Here is a 21,203-nt window from a genome sequence, read left to right on the forward strand (position 1 = left end):
TTTTAACAATCATTAAGGCAACTAAATATTTTAATATTAAAAACCAACCAGTTAGTAAAGAAAAAAGTTATTTTTGTAACTTACAGACTCATTAAGACAGAGGAGGATGCCCTCTAAACTCTAAGCCTCAGTTTTCATGACTGAATTATGTAAGCCTGCCTCTATTGTAAACTGGCAGAGTATTTCCAGCACTCGTACACACACGACACACACATAAATAAATAACTTCTAGTTGTGCACAACTACCAGTAACTCTAAGAAAGACTAAAAATATGAATACATTTTTTGGACACTCATTCATCATTGCTAACCCTCAACTTAAAACTCTACTGTTTAAGCTTAAAAGACCTCATAAAGCTTTCCTACTTCATAGCACAGTTAACAACCATGAGTCTGAAGTCACATTTCCTTAATCCAAATCTTACAATGTCACCATATTGCTCAGGTAACCTTGTAAAATAAGGATAAGTTTAAAACAGTAATTGCATGCAGTAATGGTTAACATTTACTTTAACATTATTTACTACCCACTTAAAATGTATTAGCAAAACAGAACAGTAAAACAGTCAAATGCAATGCAACGACAACAACTGGAAACTTGACATGTGTGCCGTGAGGGGTAATTCTGTGAAGAAACAGCGACACCCAGTGGTAAAAGATCTCTATACATCCTGAGTATCATTACATTCAAAAAGTAAAAGTAACCACTGGACAACTGTTACGGTAAGCGTGTTTGGCCCCCTGAATATATTACTATTTATGATCAAAACATAAAAGACACCTTGTAAAATACTTTAAGTAGTGTATTCAACTATGTTTACAATTTTGGAAGGAAAAAAAATCTGTATCCAAATCAGAGTAGCCAAGGAGTTATAAAAGGCAAAATCTGGCAGGGTGAGGTAGCTCACACCTGTAATCCCAGCACTTTGGGAGGCAGAGGTGGGCGGATCACCTGAAGTCAGGAGATCGTGACCAGCCTGGCCGACATGACGAAACCCTGTCTCTACTAAAACTACCAAAAATTAGCCGGGCGTAGTGGTGGGTACTTGTAATCCCAGCTACTCAGAAGGCTGAGACAGGAGAATTGCTTGAACCGGGAGGCGGAGGTTGCGGTGAGCCGAGATCGCGCCATTGCACTCCAGCCTAGGCAACAAGAGTGAAATTCTGTCTCAAAAAACAAAAAAAAGCTAAATCCTACGTCTGATAATACATATATTGAATTAAGGCTTAGAATGCATGAAAGTTAATTTTTATTATCAGGACTTTAGTGGTATTTTTAGATGACAGTAAGCCATAAAATTCAAAGGCTGACCAGTTACTAATCACATATGAGAATAAGATAAAAATCGTTATGGCGGCCGGGCGCGGTGGCTCACGCCTGTAATCCCAGCACTTTGGGAGGCCGAGACGGGCAGATCACGAGGTCAGGAGATCGAGACCATCCTGGCTAAAACGGTGAAACCCCGTCTCAACTAAAAATACAAAACACTAGCCGGGCGAGGTGGCGGGCACTTGTAGTCCCAGCTACCCGGGAGGCTGAGGCGGGAAAATGGCGTAAACCCGGGAGGCGGAGCTTGCAGTGAGCTGAGATCCGGCCACTGCACTCCAGCCTGGGCGACACAGCAAGACTCCATCTCAAAAAAAAAAAAAAAAAAAAAAATCGTTATGGCTACTGTTTTTGAGACAAACGTTTGCTCTGTCTCCCAGGCTGGAGTACAGTGGCGTGATCTCAGTCCACTACAACCTCCAGCTGCTGGGTTCAAGCAATTCTCGTGTCTCAGCCTCCCTAGGAGCTGGGATTACAGGTGCGTACCACCACGCCCGGCTAATTTTTCTATTTCAGAAGAGACAGGGTTTCACTGTGTTGGCCAAGCTGATCTCAAACACCAGACCTCAAGCGATCCACCCACCTCCGTCTACCAAAGTGCTAGAATTACAGGTGTGAGCCACCACATCCAGTCCTGGTTTTTTAATTTTATATATGAGAAACTAATACTGAGAAATCTTGATCTGATCAAGAAATGTAAAAAAATTTGGAAAAAAAGGAAGAATCTGGCTCTAAAAGGATTCATATTATGCCCAAATTGGTTTGGGTACTAATGAGAGAGGATTTCAGCAGGACATTTGAGTCCTATTTAGATAATTCCTAACTGCTAGCTTATGTATATGACACCATTTGCTGTCTTTACCAAGATCAGAATATTATAATGGAGAAAATAGTGATTTGCCTTGTGTAATCTATTGTCTTTCACTATCTAAACCAAAACTGCTAAAAACACAATTTTAAAGAGTATTTCTTTCATTTTAACTATTAAATTTCAATCAAGGTAGCATGCTAACATTGACACTGTTTTCACAAGTTTAGTGGCCAACTATCTGAAGTATTCTCAAAAAGTCTTTTTTAAAAAAGGGAGTTTCTCTCAAATAACAGTTAACTTAGTAAATTCAAATGTTACTTCTTCCCAATTCTCTTTAATTTCTTTTAAATTCTCATTCTTTACCTAGCAAAACATCAACTGGTTAGAACTTCAAATAAAAATAAACGATATGCCCAAATAAAAAAAAATCATAATAAAACAAACAACAAAAGTCTTTCAAAGTACCTCTAACTTATGTGATGCATTCTCTGGTAAAGATTCAAAAATTAAATCTTCGAGTGATTTGGGCTGGTTGGATTTAGCCTTTGGTGGAAACAAAGATGGCGGGAGACCTTGAGCCTGGAAACCCTCAAGTTCTCCAGCTGGGTTCTGCTGCATGAGTTTTAACCTTTTCCTTTCTTTCCGGATTTCCTTTGCTTTTCGACATGGAGGCTTACTCAAATCAGCCCCTTTGCCTAAAAAGAATTTTAAAATATTAGACCAATCACATTTGGTTCTAGAAAAGTATTTTCACATGTCTCAAAGATTCTACAGAGTAAGTCCAAAGAGTTCCAATGCTTAGGCTAGCTTTGGGGTAGATGTTTCAGAGGATCCCGATACAGAGCTATAAGTGGATCCAAAATTCTACCTTAGAAGTGAGAGTTGCTAGAAAAAATAAATAGCACAGAAACTTTCCAAGGCGGCTCTTACCGCTGAAAATCTTTTTTATCTTTTTTTTGAGACAGAGTCTTGCTCTGTCACTCAGGCTGGAGTGCAATGGCGTGATCTCGGCTCACTGCAACCTCCGCCTCCCTGGTTCAAGCGATTCTCCTGCCTCAACCTCCCGAGTAGCTGGGACTACAGGTGTGTGCCATTGTGCCTGGCTAATTTTTCTATTTTTAGAAGAGATGGGGTTTCACCATGTTGGCCAGACTGGTCTCGAGCTCCTGACCTTGTGATCCACCCACCTTGGCCTCCCTAAGTGCTGGGATTACAGGCATGAGCCACCACGCCCAGCCTGAAAATCTTTAAAAAACAAAAAAACAAAAAACAAAAAAAAAATTCATCCAATCAAATCAAAGTACCTTCTGCATTAAAAGGACACTGATATCTCTGCCCAACATTTCTGAGGGACATTTCTCTGAAAGCACTGGTAACATAAATACTTAGGAACCAGGTGTAAAGGAATACTGATCCCAGCACAAACTCTGACAGGTTTTTATAAATTAAAAGAATCCTCGCATACCTGTAATTCTAGCACTTTGGGAGGCTAAGGCAGGCAGATCACCTGAGGTTGGAAGTTCGAGACCAGCCTGGTCATGGTGGTGAAACCCCATTTCTACTAAAAATACAAAAATTAGCCAGGTATGGTAGCACACACCTGTAATCCCAGCTACTCAGGAGGCTGAGACATTAGAATTGCTTGAACCAGGGAGGCAGAGGTTGTGCTGAGCTGAAATGGCACTACTGCACTCCAGCCTGGGTGACAGAGTGAGACTCTGTCTCAAAAAACAAAAAAGGAATCTTGCTTAGTTAAAGGTATCTGTGTCTTTATCCAAACACTGCAGGTATTTGGGTCTCATTAGTTCAGTTGTAGTCAATTAGAGTTTTGTTCTAATTAAAAGACCAAATATCAAACTGACAACCCTTTAAAATAAAAAACTTTTTACTATTATAAACTAAATAAAAATACTTAGAAACAAACCTGGAAAGACGACACCATGGTGACAGTCATTTTACTTTGTTTCAGAAACAGAGAATTTCCCTTTTTTGTAGTGTTAGCTTTTCTCCAAATTTTGTTGTTTTTTTTTTTTTTGAGACGGAGTCTCACTCTGTCACCCGGGCTGGTGTGCAGTGGCACAATCGCAGCTCACTGCAACCTCCACCTACCGGGTTCAAGCAATTCTCCTGCCTCAGCCTCCTGAGTAGCTGGGACTACATGTGCGCGCCACCATGCCTGGTTAATTTTTTGTATTTTTAGTAGAGACGGAGTTTCACCATCCTGGTCAGGCTGGTCTCGAACTCCTGACCTCGTGATCCGCCTCCCTTGGCCTCCCAAAGTGCTGGGATTACAAGCGTGAGCTACTGCGCCTGGCTGAATTTTCCAACAACGAACATTACGCTAGTAATTTTTTAGAAGATATTAAAGAAATAAGCTGTTTAAGATCCCAAAACAGCCGGGCGTGGTGGCTCACACCTGTAATCCCAGCACTTTGGAAGGCTGAGGCAGGCAGATCACAAGGTCAGGAGATCGAGATCATCCTGGCTAACACAGTGAAATCCCGTCTCTACTAAATATAAAAAAAAAAATTAGCCAGGCATGGTGGCGCACACCTGTAGACCCAGCCACTTGGGAGGCTGAGGCAGGAGAATTGCTTGAACCTAACAGGCGGAGGTTGCAGTGAGCTCAGATTGCGCCACAGCACTCCAGCCTAGGTGACAGAGCGAGACTCCGTCTCAAAAAAAAAAAAAAAAAAAAAAAAAAAAAAAAAAAATTCCCAAAACAGGGTATTCACAAACCATATGAAAGTCAACAAAAAGAAGGTTTATAAAACCAACAAATTCAGTTTTTAGAGAGAAGAAAATCAAAACCTAGAGTAAAGGATTTGCCTGAGACCATAAGCTCACCAAATGAAAACCAATCTGATGAGAAAGTAGTGAGTTCACAAACAGTTCAGACTATATCACAACTTCATTAACGTTTTCTAACTAAAAATAAAGTTTACTTTTTTAAAAAACGACTTTGAATAAGCCTAAGTTATGTAAGTCTGAACCAGGTAACAAAAGAACATTTCTGTAACTATTACTCTACTGCCTAACAGAATTACTTTTCTTGGACCACAACCTGTATCTTTTCTCAAATTTTCTCTGAGCACACACACTCCGACACAAGCTGCCTGAGGTCATGGACCAGGCTCTGTCACTTCGCTACATGACCTTGGGCAAGTTTCCCTGTCTATACAAGAAAGACAAAAACCAATCCTACCTACAGCGTTCCTGTGAGGATTAAATGAGTTAATACCTGTGCAGCTCATAAAAAATCAACTACCATTCATTTAGGGCTATTATTAGCTATTATTTGTATTACCAACATCTAGAATAATGTTTTACCTATATAAAATTCCATAGATAGTAATTTTCAAAACCTTCCATTTCCTATACAGAAAATTATATTCCCTACAGAAGTTATAAAATTATAAGCAAATTTAAAACTAACATGATCTAAGAAACACACATTTTCAGTATTTTCGTGAAGGACTGACTACCTGTATCATCTTTACACTAACTAAGTCACCGGACTAGGTAAGCCTTCTCACGATTGTTTTGCTCTACATTTATAATACTATGTTACTGCAATGCAAAGTAGGATTTCAGGCAGGGCTCAGTGGCTCACGCCTGTAATCCCAGCATTTGGAAGGCCGAGACGGGTGGATGACCTGAGGTCAGGGGTTTGAGACCAACCTGGCCAACGTGGTGAAACCCTGTCTCTACTAAAAATACAAAAGATTAGCCGAGAGGGTTGGTGTGCACCTGTAGTCCCAGCTACTTGGGAACCTGAGGCAGGAGAATTGCTCGAACCCAGGAGGTGAAGGCTGCAGTGAACCGAGATCACGCCACTGCACTCCAGCCTAGGCAACAGAGCAAGACTCTGTCTCCAAAAAAAAGTAGGATTTCAGCACATTAGGGGATACAGGTCCCCCAGGTCACTAAATTCCTTCAACAGAATGGAAATAGATCATCAGTGTAAAATCAGTACACTATACCAACCCTGCACCCACAGAGGTTCAAAGCAACTCAAGAATTCCAGATTAGTCCCAGGTGATTTGAATAGAGGTTAGGAGCCCTACATAATTTCTAATTAAGTCCAAGGGAACAGACTTGTAATATTTTTTAAATTAAAATGGAAATGCAAGCTAGCCACAATGGCTCATGTCTGTAAATTCCAGCACTTTGGGAGGCCAAGGTGAGAGGACTCCTTAAGCACAGGAGTTCCAGACCAGCCTGGGCAACATAGCAAGACCTCATCTCTACAAATCAACTTTTTTAGGCCAGGTGTGGTGGCTCACGCCCATAATCCCAACACTTAAGGATTATACAATCCCAAAGTATAACTGTATTTGGGAAATACAAAAAATTAGCCAGGTGTAGTGTCGTGCACTGGTAGTCCCAAGTACTCCAGTGGCTGAGGTGGGAAAATTGCTTGAGCCCAGGAGGTCAAGGCTACAGTGAGTCCTGATCGTGTCACCACACTCCAGCCTGGGAGACAGAAAAAGACCCTGTCTCAACAACAACAAAAAATTAAAAAGGAAATGCAGGTTTGCTTTTGCAGGTTCCAAAAAAAGAAAAAAACAATCCAGGGTGTTGTGTTTGTTTATTTGTTTGTTTGTTCGAGATGGAGCCTCACTCTGTCGCCCAGGCTGGAGTGCAGTGTTGAGATCTCAGCTCACTACAACCTCTGCCCCACTGGTTTCAAGCAATTCTCCTGCCTCGGCCTCCTGAGGAGCTGGGATTGCAGACATGCACCTCCACCCCCAGCCAATTTTTGTATTTTTAGTGGAGATGGGGTTCCACCATGCTGGCCAGGCTGGTCTCAAACTCCTGACCTCAGGTGATCCGCCTGTCTCGGGCTCCCAAAGTGCTGGGATTATAGGTGTGAGCCACTGAGCCTGGCTAAAATCCAAGGATTTTAAAATAGTCTCAGATTTTTAGTGAAAGATATCTTGAGGGGAAAAAAAACCCTGCAAAAACAGTTTTTAATGTTTCACTAACCGTACTGCTAGAAGGTTGTTATTCTAAAACTGTGTAATATGGGAAAAAGCAAAAGGTTAATGTGAGATATTCTAATCTAATTCTAACATCCTCAGCATTCTCGAGAACTAGGTTTCTCAGTGTAGAAGAAATTACAAACATCAAAAAAAAAAAAAAAAAAGAGCCGGGCGCGGTGGCTCAAGCCTGTAATCCCAGCACTTTGGGAGGCCGAGACGGGCGGATCACGAGGTCAGGAGATCGAGACCATCCTGGCTAACACGGTGAAACCCCGTCTCTACTAAAAAATACAAAAAACTAGCCGGGCGAGGTGGCGGGCGCCTGTAGTCCCAGCTACTCGGGAGGTTGAGGCAGGAGAATGGCGTGAACCCGGGAGGCGGAGCTTGCAGTGAGCTGAGATCCGGCCACAGCACTCCAGCCTGGGCGACAGAGCGAGACTCCGTCTCAAAAAAAAAAAAAAAAAAAAAAAAAAGAAAGAAAAAGATAAAAATGTATGGCCAGGCACGGTGGCTCATGCCTATAATCCCAGCACTTTGGGAACCTGAGGCAGGTGGATCACTTGAGGCCAGGAGTTCGAGACCAGCCTGACCAACGTGGCAAAACTCCATCTCTACTAAAAGTACCTAAAAGTACAAAAATTAGCCAGGTGTGGTGGTGCACACCTGTACTCCCAGCTATTCAGGAGGTTGAGGTAGGAGAATCACTCAAACCCAGGAGACAGAGGTTGCAGTGCGCTGAGATCACGCCATTGCACTCCAGCCTGGGCAACAGAGCGAGACTCTGTGTCAAAAAAATAAAAATAAAGAAAAAGATTAAAATGCAGCCAGGCACAGTGGCTCATGTCTATAATCCCAGCACTTTGGGAGGCCAAGGCAGGTGGATTACGAGGTCCGGAGGTCGAGATTATCCTGGCTAACACAGTGAAACCCCATCTCTACTAAAAATACAAAAAATTAGCCAGGCGTGGTGGCAGGCACCTGTAGTCCCAGCTACTTGGGAGGCTGAGGCAGGAGAATGGCATGAACCCAGGAGGAGGAGCTTGTGGTGAGCGAAGATGGCACTATTGCACTCCAGCCTGGGCAACAGAGCGAGACTCCGTCTCATAAAAGATTAGAATGCTATAGTGCTGAATTTGAATTGGAAGTATCAGTATGAACTCATAACCTCATAGGTCTGTTCGCCAACAAAGCCTAGAAAACAATGACCAAGCCAGCAGCAATAATGTGCACTCCTAATCTAGTGTGTCATCTCCAAATACCATTTCCCACTAAAAGGAACCACAACCTCTCGAAATGCCTGTACAAGATGATCCAGGAGCATAATATCATGCCAAATAGCAAGGAAGCTGTCAAAGACTACCAGGATTATGTCAAAAGGACTCAAAAGTCAACTTAAAGAAGCTCTCAGAGGAGCAACAGATTCCAACAGCAGTATGTTCAGATCCATGAGTTCCCAATGGTACCAAAAAGAAAACTAACTGGTCACTGTTAGATGTTATTTTGAAAAATGGTAAATAAAAAGAAGGAATCAAGAATGTATCCTGCCAGCCGGGTGCAGTGGCTCACTCTTGTAATCCCAGTACTTTGCAAGGCCAAGGCAGGTGGATCACCTGAGGTCAGGAGTTCAAGACCAGCCTGGCCAACATGGCTATACCCCGTCTCTACTAAAAATACAAAAAATTAGCTGAGCGTGGTGACACGCACCTATAATCCTAGCTACTCTGGAGGCTGAGGCAGGAGAATCACTTGAACCCGGGAGGCGGAGGTTGCAGTGAGCCAAGACTGCACCACTGCACTCCAGCCTAGGCGGCAGAGTGAGACTTTTTCAAAAAAACAATGTATCCTGCCTTTGCTATGGGTTTTTATGAGAAACAAACAGATGAGGGGAAGACTCTCTTTATGGAAGCAGTCCAGCCAGCCTGGAAATGAAGAAATGAATGAATTTAAGCATGGACCATCCATGACTATTAGCACTAACGAAAAGAGAAGCACCCAGACATTACACGTCTCCTGAAAGACCACTCTAACACCCATGAAGTAATCTCACCCATCCTCAAATAATTCAAACTCAAATCTGATTAAGACTTGCCCCCTTGCCCCGCTGCAAAAAAATAAACAAAAGAAAATTTAGCACAGAATCCGATCAAGGCTCTATATCTAACCATCAATTTATAAGCAGGCAGAGGAACATGTTAAACCGCAAACATAACCTGTCAGATACAGAAAGTGGAACAAACAACCCAAGACAAACAACCCAGCTGAGGAATGATGGAAGCGGAATCTCTAAAACAAAAGAGACGTTTACTGTAGTTTTCTTGAGACAGGGTCTCATTCTCGTCACCCAGACTGGAGTGTAGAGGCATGATCTCAGCTCACTGCAGCCTTGACTTCCCAAGCTCAAGTGATCCTCCCACCTCAGCCTCTCAAGTAGCTGGGACTACAGGCATGTGCCATAACACCTGGCTAATATTTTGTATTTCTAGCACAGACAGGTTTCACCATATTGTCCAGGCTGGTCTCAAATTCCTGGGCTCAAGCAATCTACCTGCGTCGGTCTCCCACAGTGCTGGGATTACAGGTGTAGGCCACCACGCCTCACCAAGAGATTTTTTGAATGTATCAACAATCACAATACGTGGACATTATCTGGATCCTGGCACAAATAAATGTTTAAAACTTGGAATTTGAACACTATTCAATGCCATTAAGAAATTTTATTCAAGTATAATAATGGTATTGTGAATATGTTTTTTTAAAGTTCTTATCTTTTAGAAACGTATTCTGAAATACAGGATAGCACAATGTCTGGGATTTGCTCCCATATAATTTTGGAAGGGGGAACTAGACGAAACAAGAGGGGCTATGACATGAGTCAGTAATTGTTTCAAATGTAGGTAGAGTACATGGAAGTCGATTACACTATTCAATCTATGCTCATCTATGTTTGAATAATGAAGATTTTTAAAATTTGACAAACTGTAAGTAATTTTATTAAAAAATAATAAAAGAATTGACCCTACACGCACGAGAGAAATAGCTGAAACAAACTGTCTAAATTATTCAAAATATTTCACTGGAGGCTGGGCACAGTGGCTCACGCCTGTAATCTCAGCACTTTGGGAGGCCAGGGTTGGAGGATAACTTGAGGTGAAGGGTTGGAGACCAGCCTGGGTAATATAGTGAGACCCTGTCTCTACAAAAAACTTTAAAATAGCTAGGCATGGTGATAAGCTCCTGTATTCCTACCTACTCAGGAACCTAAGGCAAGAGGATCACTTGGCCCCCGGAGCTCAAGGCTGCAGTGAGCTATGATGACGCCACTTCACTCCAGTCTAGGCGGCAGAGCAAGACCCTCTCTCAAATTAAATAATAAATATTTTATTGAACTATTAGTATTAATTAGGATGAAATCTCAGACCAAAATCAACTTAACATGAAAACCTTAAGTAAAAAACTATTCAATAAAATTGCAAATGGAGAATAGGATTTTCTCTACTTTAACATGTGTAACATAGTTTAGACAAGGAAAACTAAAATAGTACTAAAAATCTTTCTCTTGGATCATTTTGCATAAATATAAGAACTAATTCAAAAACTGACACCATCTAATAAACTAATAACCATTCAACTTCACATTTTATGAAATAATTTTGGAAGAGTCATACACACATATTACACTCATTTAATACTGGATAAACTTTTGAAGCCTAATTCTTGTATAAGTAATAACATAAAAAAAAATCTTACCTGATTAAAGGCAAAGTTAAACATCAAAATGTGGACTTTTTAAAACTAAAATATACTAAAATTACATTAAAAAATTTAATGATAAACTGAAGAATTTTATAATGTATTTTGGACATAATACCTATAATTAATGTTGTCTCACTTAATCCTAAAATAAGAATGTTTATCACTTCTTTTCACTGAGAAAAATTTGATTCTCAACCCTGTAAGGCCCTAAAGTAGTAAAAAGAAATGGAACTCTTTGAAAGTATCTGTATTTAGGGATAAGGCTATTGTTTCAGGCTTTTTAAGCACAGCAGTTTATAAAAGGCATGATTTGTCCCTCTAATTCTGGCAACAATAAATAAAGCAGGCTTCTGTTTTACAGATTGCATGACTAAGTCATCCTTTTGGCTGATGGAAAGACCCAGGGTTTAAAATGACTCAGCAAAAAGCAAAGCAGTGAATAGGACTTGTTATCAAAAATCTTTACTACCTGGCTTAGGAACTGTGTGAACTTTAACTGAATGTGATGGTTCACCAGAGCCCAACTTCTCTCCTACGGAATCTTGTGACTGAAGTAATTCATGAGGTTCTTCTTTCTTTGAATTTTTTCCTTCACTCTCTAAACTCTCTTTGACATCATCACTGAGCGTCTTAAGATCACATTGTATATCCAATTTATTTATCAATGCAAAGTCACTCGCAACAGCATCATCCATTGTGGAGTCCATGGGCTCATCTACAAATAAGAAGAAATTAAAAATCCATCAGTTGGGTTGACACAGTTAAGGTAAAAACAGAAACACAATGTCCCTATTATCCACTGTAGCAGAATTACTATCTGTCCACCAAATCCATTCTCATCCTCCAAAATAAGAGAGGTGCACTTAAGACTAGCACAGCTGGGCATGGTGGTTCACACCTGTAATCCCAGCTCTTTGGGAGGCCAACACAGCAGGACTGCTTGAGGCCAGGACTTTAAGACCTGCCTGGGCAACATAGTGAGACACTATCTCTACAATAAATGAAAAAAACCAAACTGTGGCACCCTAGCAGGGGAATGTACTGCCATTCCCTGCCAATGGTGGGGGTGACCATTTACAAATGGTCACCAAGCTCCTGCCAATGGAACATAACACAACTGATACATCCAACTGTGCCTCACTAGTTTTAAAGGAAACTTGTAACCCTGAACTTCTGCCCTTCCCCCAATAGCTGGATTAGTAAAAACCAGAGCAACCTGGGAAATTACATATTAAAGAAAAGCCCAGAATGGCTGGTGGGGAGCAGAGTTGTATGCCAACCTAGAAAACCCACACTGAACTGTTATGTGAGGAAAGAAACAGACTTTTTTTGTTTGTTTTTTGAGACAGAATCTTGCTCTGTCGCCCAGGATGGAGTGCAGTTTCATCCTCCGCCTCCCGGGTTCACACCATTCTCCTGAATCACCCTCCCCAGTAGCTGGGACTACAGGCGCCCACCATTATGCCTGGCTAATTTTTTCTTTTTTTGAGACGGAGTCTCCCTGTCATCCAGGCTGGAGTGCAGGGGCGTGACCTCGGCTCACTGCAAGCTCCACCTCCCAGATTCACGCCATTCTCCTACATCAGCATCCCGAGCAGCTGGGACCACAGGCGCCTGCCACCACGCCCCGCTAATTTTTTGCATTTTTAGTACAGATGAGGTTTCACTGTGTTAGCCAGGATGGTCTCGATCTCCTGACCTTGCGATCCACCCACCTCGGCCTCCCAAAGTGCTGGGATTATAGGCTTGAGCCACCGCGCCCGGCCAAGCCCGGCTAACTCTTTGTATTTTTAGAAGACAGGGTTTCACCGTGTAAGCCAGGATGGTCTCAATCTCCTGACCTCGTGATCCGCTTGCCTTGGCCTCTCAAAGTGCTGGGACTACAGGCATAAGCCACCGCACCCGGGTCCGAAAGAAACAGACTTTTATCTTTTTTTTAGTTATTGCATTTTGGTATATTTTTGTCATAAGTTGTTTATTCCTTTACCCTAATGAGCTCATCACTCCTAAGATAAGTTCCAGGCACAGATAATTCAGAAGCCTATAACAAGTCAAATAAAGAACCAAACATAAACACTACGTAAGAAAGAGAGGCGGCCAGACGTGGTGGCTCACGCCTGTAATCCCAGCACTTTGTGAGGCCAAGGCAGGCAGTTCATGAGGTCAGGAGTTTGAGACCAGCCTGGTCAACACAGTGAAACCTCGTCTCTACTAAAAATACAAAAAAATTAGCTGGACGTGGTGGCAGACGCCTGTGGTCCCAGCTACTCGGGAGGCGGAGACAGGAGAATGCCTTGAACCGCGGAGGTGGAGTGTTGCAGTGAATCGAGATTGAGCCATTGCACTCCAGCCTGGGTGACAGGGCAAGACTCCGTCTCCAAAAACAAAAAAGGCAACCACCAATTTACAAATGGACAGCATCTTCAGTGCTCATCTCCATGTCTTCATGTTCATTTTTCCAACTCAGAACCTAATTCCCATTTTTTTTTTTGGTGGAGACAGAGTCTTGCTGTCACCTAGGCTGGAGCACAATCTTGGCTCACTGCAGCCTTGACCTCCCTGATTCTTGTCCCTCAGCCTCCCGAGTAGCTGGGACTACAAGAGTGCACCACCAAGCTCGGCTTTTTTTTTTTTTTTTTTTTTTAAGACAGAGTCTCGTTCTGTTACCCACGCTGGAGTGCAGTGGCGCAATCTCGGCTCACTGCAACCTCCGCCTCCTAAATTCTAGCGATTCTCCTGCCTCAGCCTCCCGAGTAGCTGGGACTACAGGCACCTGCCACCACGCCCGGCTAATTTGTTGTATTTTTAGTAGAGACAGGGTTTCACCATCTTAGCCAGGATGGTCTCGATCTCCTGACCTCGTGATCCGCCTGCCTCAGCCTCCCAAAGTGCTGGGATTACAGGCGTGAGCCACCACGCCCGGACCCACTATGAAAATTTAAAGAAATAAAACCAAAACTGGTAAAAAGACTAAGAAAAAAAAGCAAATCATGTGTAACTAAAGTTAAATAAATGCTATTATCTTTTAGCAAAGTCACTCACAATTCAAAACTGATCACACAGATAAGAGGATTTCAAACAGTATAATTTACTGAAGTAAAGCCTTATTCAAACAGAAAAGCTGATCTTTATTCAGCATTAAAAGGAATAGGGGAATCTTGTACAAGCTACACGTAAGCACTTGCTTCTTGAGAGACAATGGCACTTTCTATTTACTTGATAAGGATAGTATTAGGATCAAGAAAGATGAGTCATCAAAGCATTCTGGTTGATAAACTCCAAGAAATCACATCTTTAACATAATCCTCAATATTCTTTCCAAGCTAAACTCTTCTGATATATTCCCTGTACCTTGACTTGGGGGCCGATGGTAACAGTAATAGCAGTGCTAACAGTAGTTGCTGTCATCATAGTAGTACATGACTGTATTAATGACCCTTCCTCTATCTAAGATGACTGAAAGTGGGACTGTTGCAAAGACAGACAGTAAATCGTTTTTAGACCCAGCCCATCTTACCCTCACAACTTCCTTTGGGAACCTCCCCTTTAGCCAGAAATTTCAACATTTTTTTCAAAACCTTCTTGTGAGATTTTGAAGGCTGAAACTGTAAAGGTCGGCACCTAGGAAAGCAAAATAAATATTTAAAAAGTGAACTCAAACCTTGAAGAAATGAAATCAGTTCTGGATATCACCTAGTACAATGAGATCATCTCATGCCCGAGATTTCTGGTTAAAGATGGGGCTTAATGTAGCCTCTAATCCTAGCCCACATCACACTAAGACTAGAGTTAAAAGATTTTTTTTTTCTTTTGAGGTAGAGTCTCACTCTGTCGCCCAGACTGGAGTACAGTCGCGGTATCTTGGCACACTGCAACCTCCACCTCCCAGGTTCAAGTGATTGTCCTGCCTCAGCCTCCTAAGTAGCTGGGATGACAGGCGTGCGCCATCACACCTGGCTAATTTTTGTATTTTTAGTAGAGACACGGTTTCGCCATGTTGGTTAGGCTGGTCTCGAACTCCTGACCTCGTGATCCACCTGCCTCGGCCTCCCAAAGTGCTGGGATTACATGCATGAGCCACCTGGGCTCCCAGCAAGAGTTTTTTCTTTTTTTCCAAAAAAAAGAGAAAGACATTAAACACTAGAAAAAAGAGAAGGAGAGAAGTGTTAGAAGCTTGAAAACAGATGTACGAAGCAATGCTGCTTTAACAGACCAAAGAAAGTTGAATCCTAGGTCAACAGTGGAAAAAAACAAAACAAAAAGCCAACTTTCTCTATATTACCCTTAAAAGTATAAGGGATTGGTGACACCTCATAGCTCTGGAAATATGAGTGAAAGTATGTCTAAAAATAGAAAGATCCCTTCAAAGTCTCGTTTTCGAAGCAGTTAGGATAGACACCAGATCCCCTCTCCCACCCGCAGATGACTAGACGACTCCCTACTCAACCCAGCAGAAAACTGCAAACTTTCAGGAAAGAGTAACAAAGAGCCTCTTACAGGATGGATGCAAGCCACAGCTGAAAGCAGGGGTACTCCTGAAAACGGCTTAAATGAAAGTGTACACAGTACATGTTGAGATCACCAATCCAGCTCCAGAACAGCAGCAGGTTATGTAACACTTTCTCTCCAGAACGTGATCAGACCTAAAAATACTAACATCAGGGATTCCCCAACAGAACAGCCCCGCCAGATCACCCACAGTACACAAGGCCGAGAAATACCCAAGACCCTCAATAAACAAAACCCACCAGGGACATGGAATTTCCAATGGAACCTTGAAAAGTCCTAATCACCAGACACTCGAGGAGAGCCTCCACTGAAAAGATAGGTACCAAACAAACTGGAGAGAGTCACTTGGAGGACAGAGACCATGACAGAAAGAAGAGAACCTTTTAAAAAAATCCTTAGAAAGATCTCGTTTATTAAGCCACCAGAGCCATAAAATAACAAGGTGTTATTAAACAAACAAACAAGAGTCAGAGAACAAAAAGACCTCCAGAAGTAAAAATATGACAGGAGAAATGTAAAAATTAAGTAGAAGACCTGAAAACTTAAAGTTGAAGAAACCTCCCAGAAGATTCTGCAAAAAAAGATGAAAAACTGAAGACAAAAGGTAAAGTCAGAGACCAGTTTAAAAGGTCCAAAAGCTAAATAAAGGCATTTAAAAAAGAAGAAAATGGAGGTGAAAAGATAGAACAAAAAATTTAAGAAAATTTCCCTGAACTAAAGGATAAGATGGGATGAGCCCCCAGATAAGAAGGGCCCCTCCAGTTCATCTGTGATGGATTAAAACAGACACACAGCCAAACTGACTATGAAATGTAAGAACAGAGGATAGAAAAGCTTCCAAAGAGAGGCTAGGCAACAGAGTGAGACTCCGTCTCAAAAAAAAAAAAAAAAAAAGAAAAGAAAAGCTTCGGCCGGGCACAGTGGCTCATGCCTGTAATCGCAGCACTTTGGGAGGCTGAGGTGGGCAGATCACAAGGTCAGGAGATGGAGACCATCTTGGCTAACACGGTGAAACTCGTCTCTACTAAAAATACAAAAAATTAGCTGGGTGTGGTGGCGGGCGCCTATAGTCCCAGCTACTTGGGAGGCTGAGGCAGGAGAATGGCGTGAACCCAAGAGGCGGAGCTTGTAGTGAGCAGAGATCATACCACTGTACTCCAGCCTGGGCAACAGAGCGAGACTCCATCTCAAAAAACAAAAAAGAAACAACAACAAAAAGGAATGCTTCCAAAGAGAAAGAATACGTCTCAGATAAAGGTATGAGAATCAGAATACCACTGCACTTCTCAGCAGTGGTATCCTCCCAAACTAAAGTTAAGTTTGAGCAGTGAATCAAAGTTTGCAGACATACAAGAACTCAAAAATGTACCCCTTATGCACTTTCTCTATTAGAAGATGTGCTTCACTAAAACAAGGGAATAATCCAAGAAAGAAGGGTTTCCAACTCAGGGGCTAAAAAGAATTCCCAGGCCGGGCACGGTGGCTCATGCTTGCAATCCCAGCACTTTGGGGAGGCTGAGGCGGGTGGATCACGAGGTCAGGAGATTGAGACCATCCTGGCCAACACAGTGAAACCCTGTCTCTACTAAAAATACAAAAAATTAGCCAGGCGTGGTGGCATACGCCTATAGTCCCAGCTACCAGGGAGGCTAAGGCAGGAGAATCACTTGAATCTGGGAGGCGGAGGGTGCAGTGAGCCGAGATCGCACCACTACACTCCAGCCTGGGCCACAGAGCGAGACTCCATCTCAAAAAAAAAAAAAAAAAATCCCCAAGATGACAGTAAAAAGAATAGCCCAGGCTGTGCATGGTGGCTCACGCCTATAATCCCTGCACTTTGGGAGGCCGAGATGGGTGGATCACATGAGGTCAGGAGTTCGAGACCAGCCTGGTCAACATGATGAAACCCCATCTCTACTAAAAATACAAAAATTAGCCAGGCATAGTGGTGGGCACCTGTAATTCCAGCTACTCAGGAGGCTGAGGCAGGAGAATCGCTTGAGCCCAGGAGGCGGAGGTTGCAGTGAACTGAGATTGCGCCAGTACACTCCAGCCTGGACAACAAGAGCAAAACTCGGTCTCAAAAAAAAAAAAAAAGGCCCAGGCTGACCATGATGCTTCAGGTGTAGGGGTACCCTGTTCAGATCAAGCAGGTCAGAAGGCTCCACAAGGGACTTTTCTCAAGTAGATAAAAGTGATCATAGCACTTGGTGCGTTTAAACATACTAAGAAGAAACTTACATAAATGGGGTTTATTTTCAAGATAATCTGGTCCTAGTTAAAACGACTATGCAAACAAAAAAGATAATTAGTAACTCCAAGGAGAACAAAAACTTGTGCAGGAAAAGTAATCATAGTACCCGCCATGACACAGTTGTGAAGCATATTTACAGTTACAATGGATGTGAATGCATCTGCCCAAAATTACACAACTTCTAAATGGAAAGCTAGGGATGGGGACAAAAAGGAGTTTGAATGTGGCAGGGAAACAGGAATAAGAGAAAACTAAATCCTTATCTTCCACAGAGAGAAGCCTGGAAATAATGGAGAAAACAAACAAAAAAAGGAAAAAAAGCAAGTGTTACAATTATATAAGCATGTTGCTTAAAGACAGGGAGATGAAAAACCAAAAGAATTAGTTAAAATGTTTCAAGATGACTGCCAAGGGGGAAAAGGAAATGGGAAAGGGGGGTCTGGGGGACTGCTTTTTATAAAACAAGCTTTATTGCAACTTGACACTTCATGAGCATATGTAATTCTGATAAAAATAAAAAACTTAAAAAAAAAATCATAGCCAGAAAAGTTCATCCTCATTTATACACACATACTAGAGAGTCTCTAACTTCTGACTAACAAGAAGCTAAGCTGTTAGCTATAAGCCCCTCTCCTTTAGCTAAGCTCTCACTGTAACTACTGTTATATACAAGGTAAAAATAACCAGAAGACTAAATATGGAAAATGACTCCATAAGATGATGTGGCTGGGCCTGGTGGCTCACGCCTGTAATCCCAGCACTTTGCGAGGCTGAGGCAGGCGGATCCTGAGGTCAGGAGTTCCAGATCAGCCTGGCCAATATGGTGAAACCCTGTCTCCACTAAAAATACAAAAATTAGCCAGGCGTGGTGACACGCGCCTGTAGTCCCAGCTACCCGGGAGGCTGAGGCAGAAGAATCACTTGAACCTGGGAGGCAGAGGTTGCAGTGAGCAGAGATCATGCCACTGCACTCCAGCCTGGGCGACTAAGCAAGATTCTGTCTCAAAAAACAAAAAACAAAAAGATGATGTATAATGAAATTACAAAGAGAAGCAATTCAGGAAACATTTGATGCCAGGTAAAATGCAAAAATCACATAACTACTTTGTTTCGCAATGCTAATTGAATCCCCTTTTATAAAGGCAATATACTTAGAATAGTGCTTTCCATGTAACAGGCACCAAACACAATTTAGATTCTTTTTTCTCTAACCATTCCAAATCACCCTTTTCTGATCATAGATTAAGCCAATCAACTTCAAACTTATGAATAGAATCCTGTTCATAATCCAATAATTTGCTAATTGAAGACAAATGACTTCTGCCTTAGAAGATACCTTCTCTTTATAACCACGAAAGCTGAAAGAGGACAGCACAAGATACTCTGTCATTCTATTCTTTGTGTAATGACACGGTGTCAGCAAACCAGACCCCATTTTTCTCGTCCTCTGCCAATCCAACAGCCAGTTAGGTAAAAGAGAAGGCTCCTGGCCGAGTGTGCTGGCTCATGCCTGTAATCCCAGTGAGATGTGAAGCCAGCTGAAGAACTTTTCTGTCTCACAAGAGGATTGTAAAATGCACCAATCAGCCCGCTGTAGCTAGGATTGTAAAATGCACCAATCGACATTCTGTAGCTAGCTAGAGGATTGTAAAACGCACCAATCCGCGCTCTGGGCCTAGCTAGAGGTTTGAAAAATGGACCAATCAGCACTCTGTAAAATGGACCAATCAGCAGGACATGGGCAGGGACAAATAAGGAAATAAAAGCTGGCCACCCTAGCCAGCAGCAGAAACCCATTCGGGTCCCCTTCCACGCTGTGGAAGCTTTGTTCTTTCGCGCTTCACAATAAATCTCGCTGCTGCTCACTCTTTTGAGTCTGCGCCACCTTTAAGAGTTGTAACACTCACTGGGAAGGTCTGTGGCTTCATTCTTGAAGTCAGCAAGACCAAGAACCCAACAGAAGGATCTAACTCTGGACACACCAGCACTTCGGGGGGCTGAGGCAGGCAGATCACCTGAGGTCAGGAGTTTGAGACCAGCTTAGCCAACATGGCGAAACCCGTCTCTACTAAAAATAACAAAAAAATTAGCCGGGTGTGGTGGTGCACGCCTGTAATCCCAGCTAGTCTGAAGCTGAGGCAGGAGAATCGCTTGAACCTGGGAGGCAGAAGTTGCAGTGAGCTGAGATAGCACCAGCCACTGCACTCCAGCCTGGGCAACAGAGCAAGACTCCATCTCAAAAAAACAAAAAAAAGAGAGAAGGCTCCTAATCAAGGATCAGTGAACCTTTGGGAGTCTGCGATCATCCTAAAATTAACAGGCAAAATGTGCTGGGCGTGGTGGCTCACGCCTGTAATCCCAGCACTTTGAGGTGGGTAGATCACGAGTTCGAGACTAGCCTGGCCAACATGGTGAAACCCCGTCTCTACTAAAAATACAAAAACTAACCAGGCCTAGTGGCGAGCACCTGTAGTCCCAGCTACTCGGGTGGCTAAGGCAGGAGCATTGCTAGAACCCAGGAGGTGGACACCACAGTGAGCTAAGATCGCACCACTGCACTCCAGCCTGGGCGGCAGAGCAAGACTCAGTTTCGGTGGGGAGGATATGCAAAATGTTACATATTTTTGTCTACATGCCTTTGGGCAGGAGGCTGGCTCTCACCAAATTCTCAGAATGGTTTGCAACCCAAAAACAAGAGCAACCAAGGGAGATAGCTTTGAGGACCAAACAAAAAAGTAATGGATAAAAAACTGTTTTTTTAATTTTTCATTTCTTAAAGTAAAACTGTCTTTTAATTTTATGAGTATATATACACATTGAAATTGGAGGCAAATACATACCTCAAAATGTTAGTGCACTTTTCACATTTTCTATCAAAAAAAAGGTTCAGGTGCAGTAGCTCACATCTATAATCCCAGCACTTTGCAAGGCTGAGGCAGAAGGCTCCTGTGAGCCTAGGAGTTTGGAGATCAGCCTAGGAAACGTGGCGAGATCTGCCTAGGAAACATGGTGAGATCAGCCTAGGAAACATGGCAAGATCCCTTCTCTACTAAAAAAAAAGAAAAAAAAAATTTAATTTGCCAGGCCTGGTGGTGTGTACAGTCCTAGCTACTTGGGAGGCTGAGGTGGGAGGATCACTTGAGCCTGGCAGGCAGGCTGCAGTGAGCCACCGTTGTGCTACTGCATTCCAGCCTGAGCAAGTCTCTGTCTCAAAAAAAAAAGAAAAAAGAGGAAAAAGGTGATGATGACCTTATAAACAGAATAAGAGAGAAGATTCTTCTATGTTAGGGTGAGGTGAGAAGATACATGGAAAATCCAAAAGATTATGAAAAAATCCAACAAAGACTCTGTAGGAAAAGAGACTTTGGTTTGTTTCCCATTTAAGAAAACTGGACTCTGGGCTGGGAGCAGTGGCTCACACCTGTAATACCAGCACTTTGGGAGGCTGAGGCGGGTGGATCATGAGGTCAGAAGTTCAAGACCAGCCTGGCCAACATAGTGAAACTCCATCTCTACTAAAAATATGAAACATTAGCCGGGTGTGGTGGCAGGCACCTGTAATCC

General features: G+C 42.6%; 1 protein-coding gene across 10 annotated transcripts in view; it reads right to left on the reverse strand.

Moving 5' to 3' along the window:
- The window catches only part of ATE1 (arginyltransferase 1), a 184,738-nt gene that overhangs the window by 155,917 nt on the left and 7,618 nt on the right, over positions 1 to 21,203 (reverse strand). For all 10 annotated transcript variants that reach the window (XM_073019407.1, XM_038009629.2, XM_038009627.2 and 7 more), the window contains 3 exons: positions 14,394 to 14,497; positions 11,346 to 11,591; positions 2,604 to 2,833 (listed from right to left, as the gene is read on the reverse strand). In XM_073019407.1, coding sequence (XP_072875508.1) covers positions 2,604 to 2,833; positions 11,346 to 11,591; positions 14,394 to 14,497 — 580 coding nt within the window. The remainder of the gene's footprint in view (positions 1 to 2,603; positions 2,834 to 11,345; positions 11,592 to 14,393; positions 14,498 to 21,203) is intronic.

This window comes from Chlorocebus sabaeus, chromosome 9, assembly GCF_047675955.1.
Source record: "Chlorocebus sabaeus isolate Y175 chromosome 9, mChlSab1.0.hap1, whole genome shotgun sequence".
NCBI lineage: Eukaryota > Metazoa > Chordata > Mammalia > Primates > Cercopithecidae > Chlorocebus > Chlorocebus sabaeus.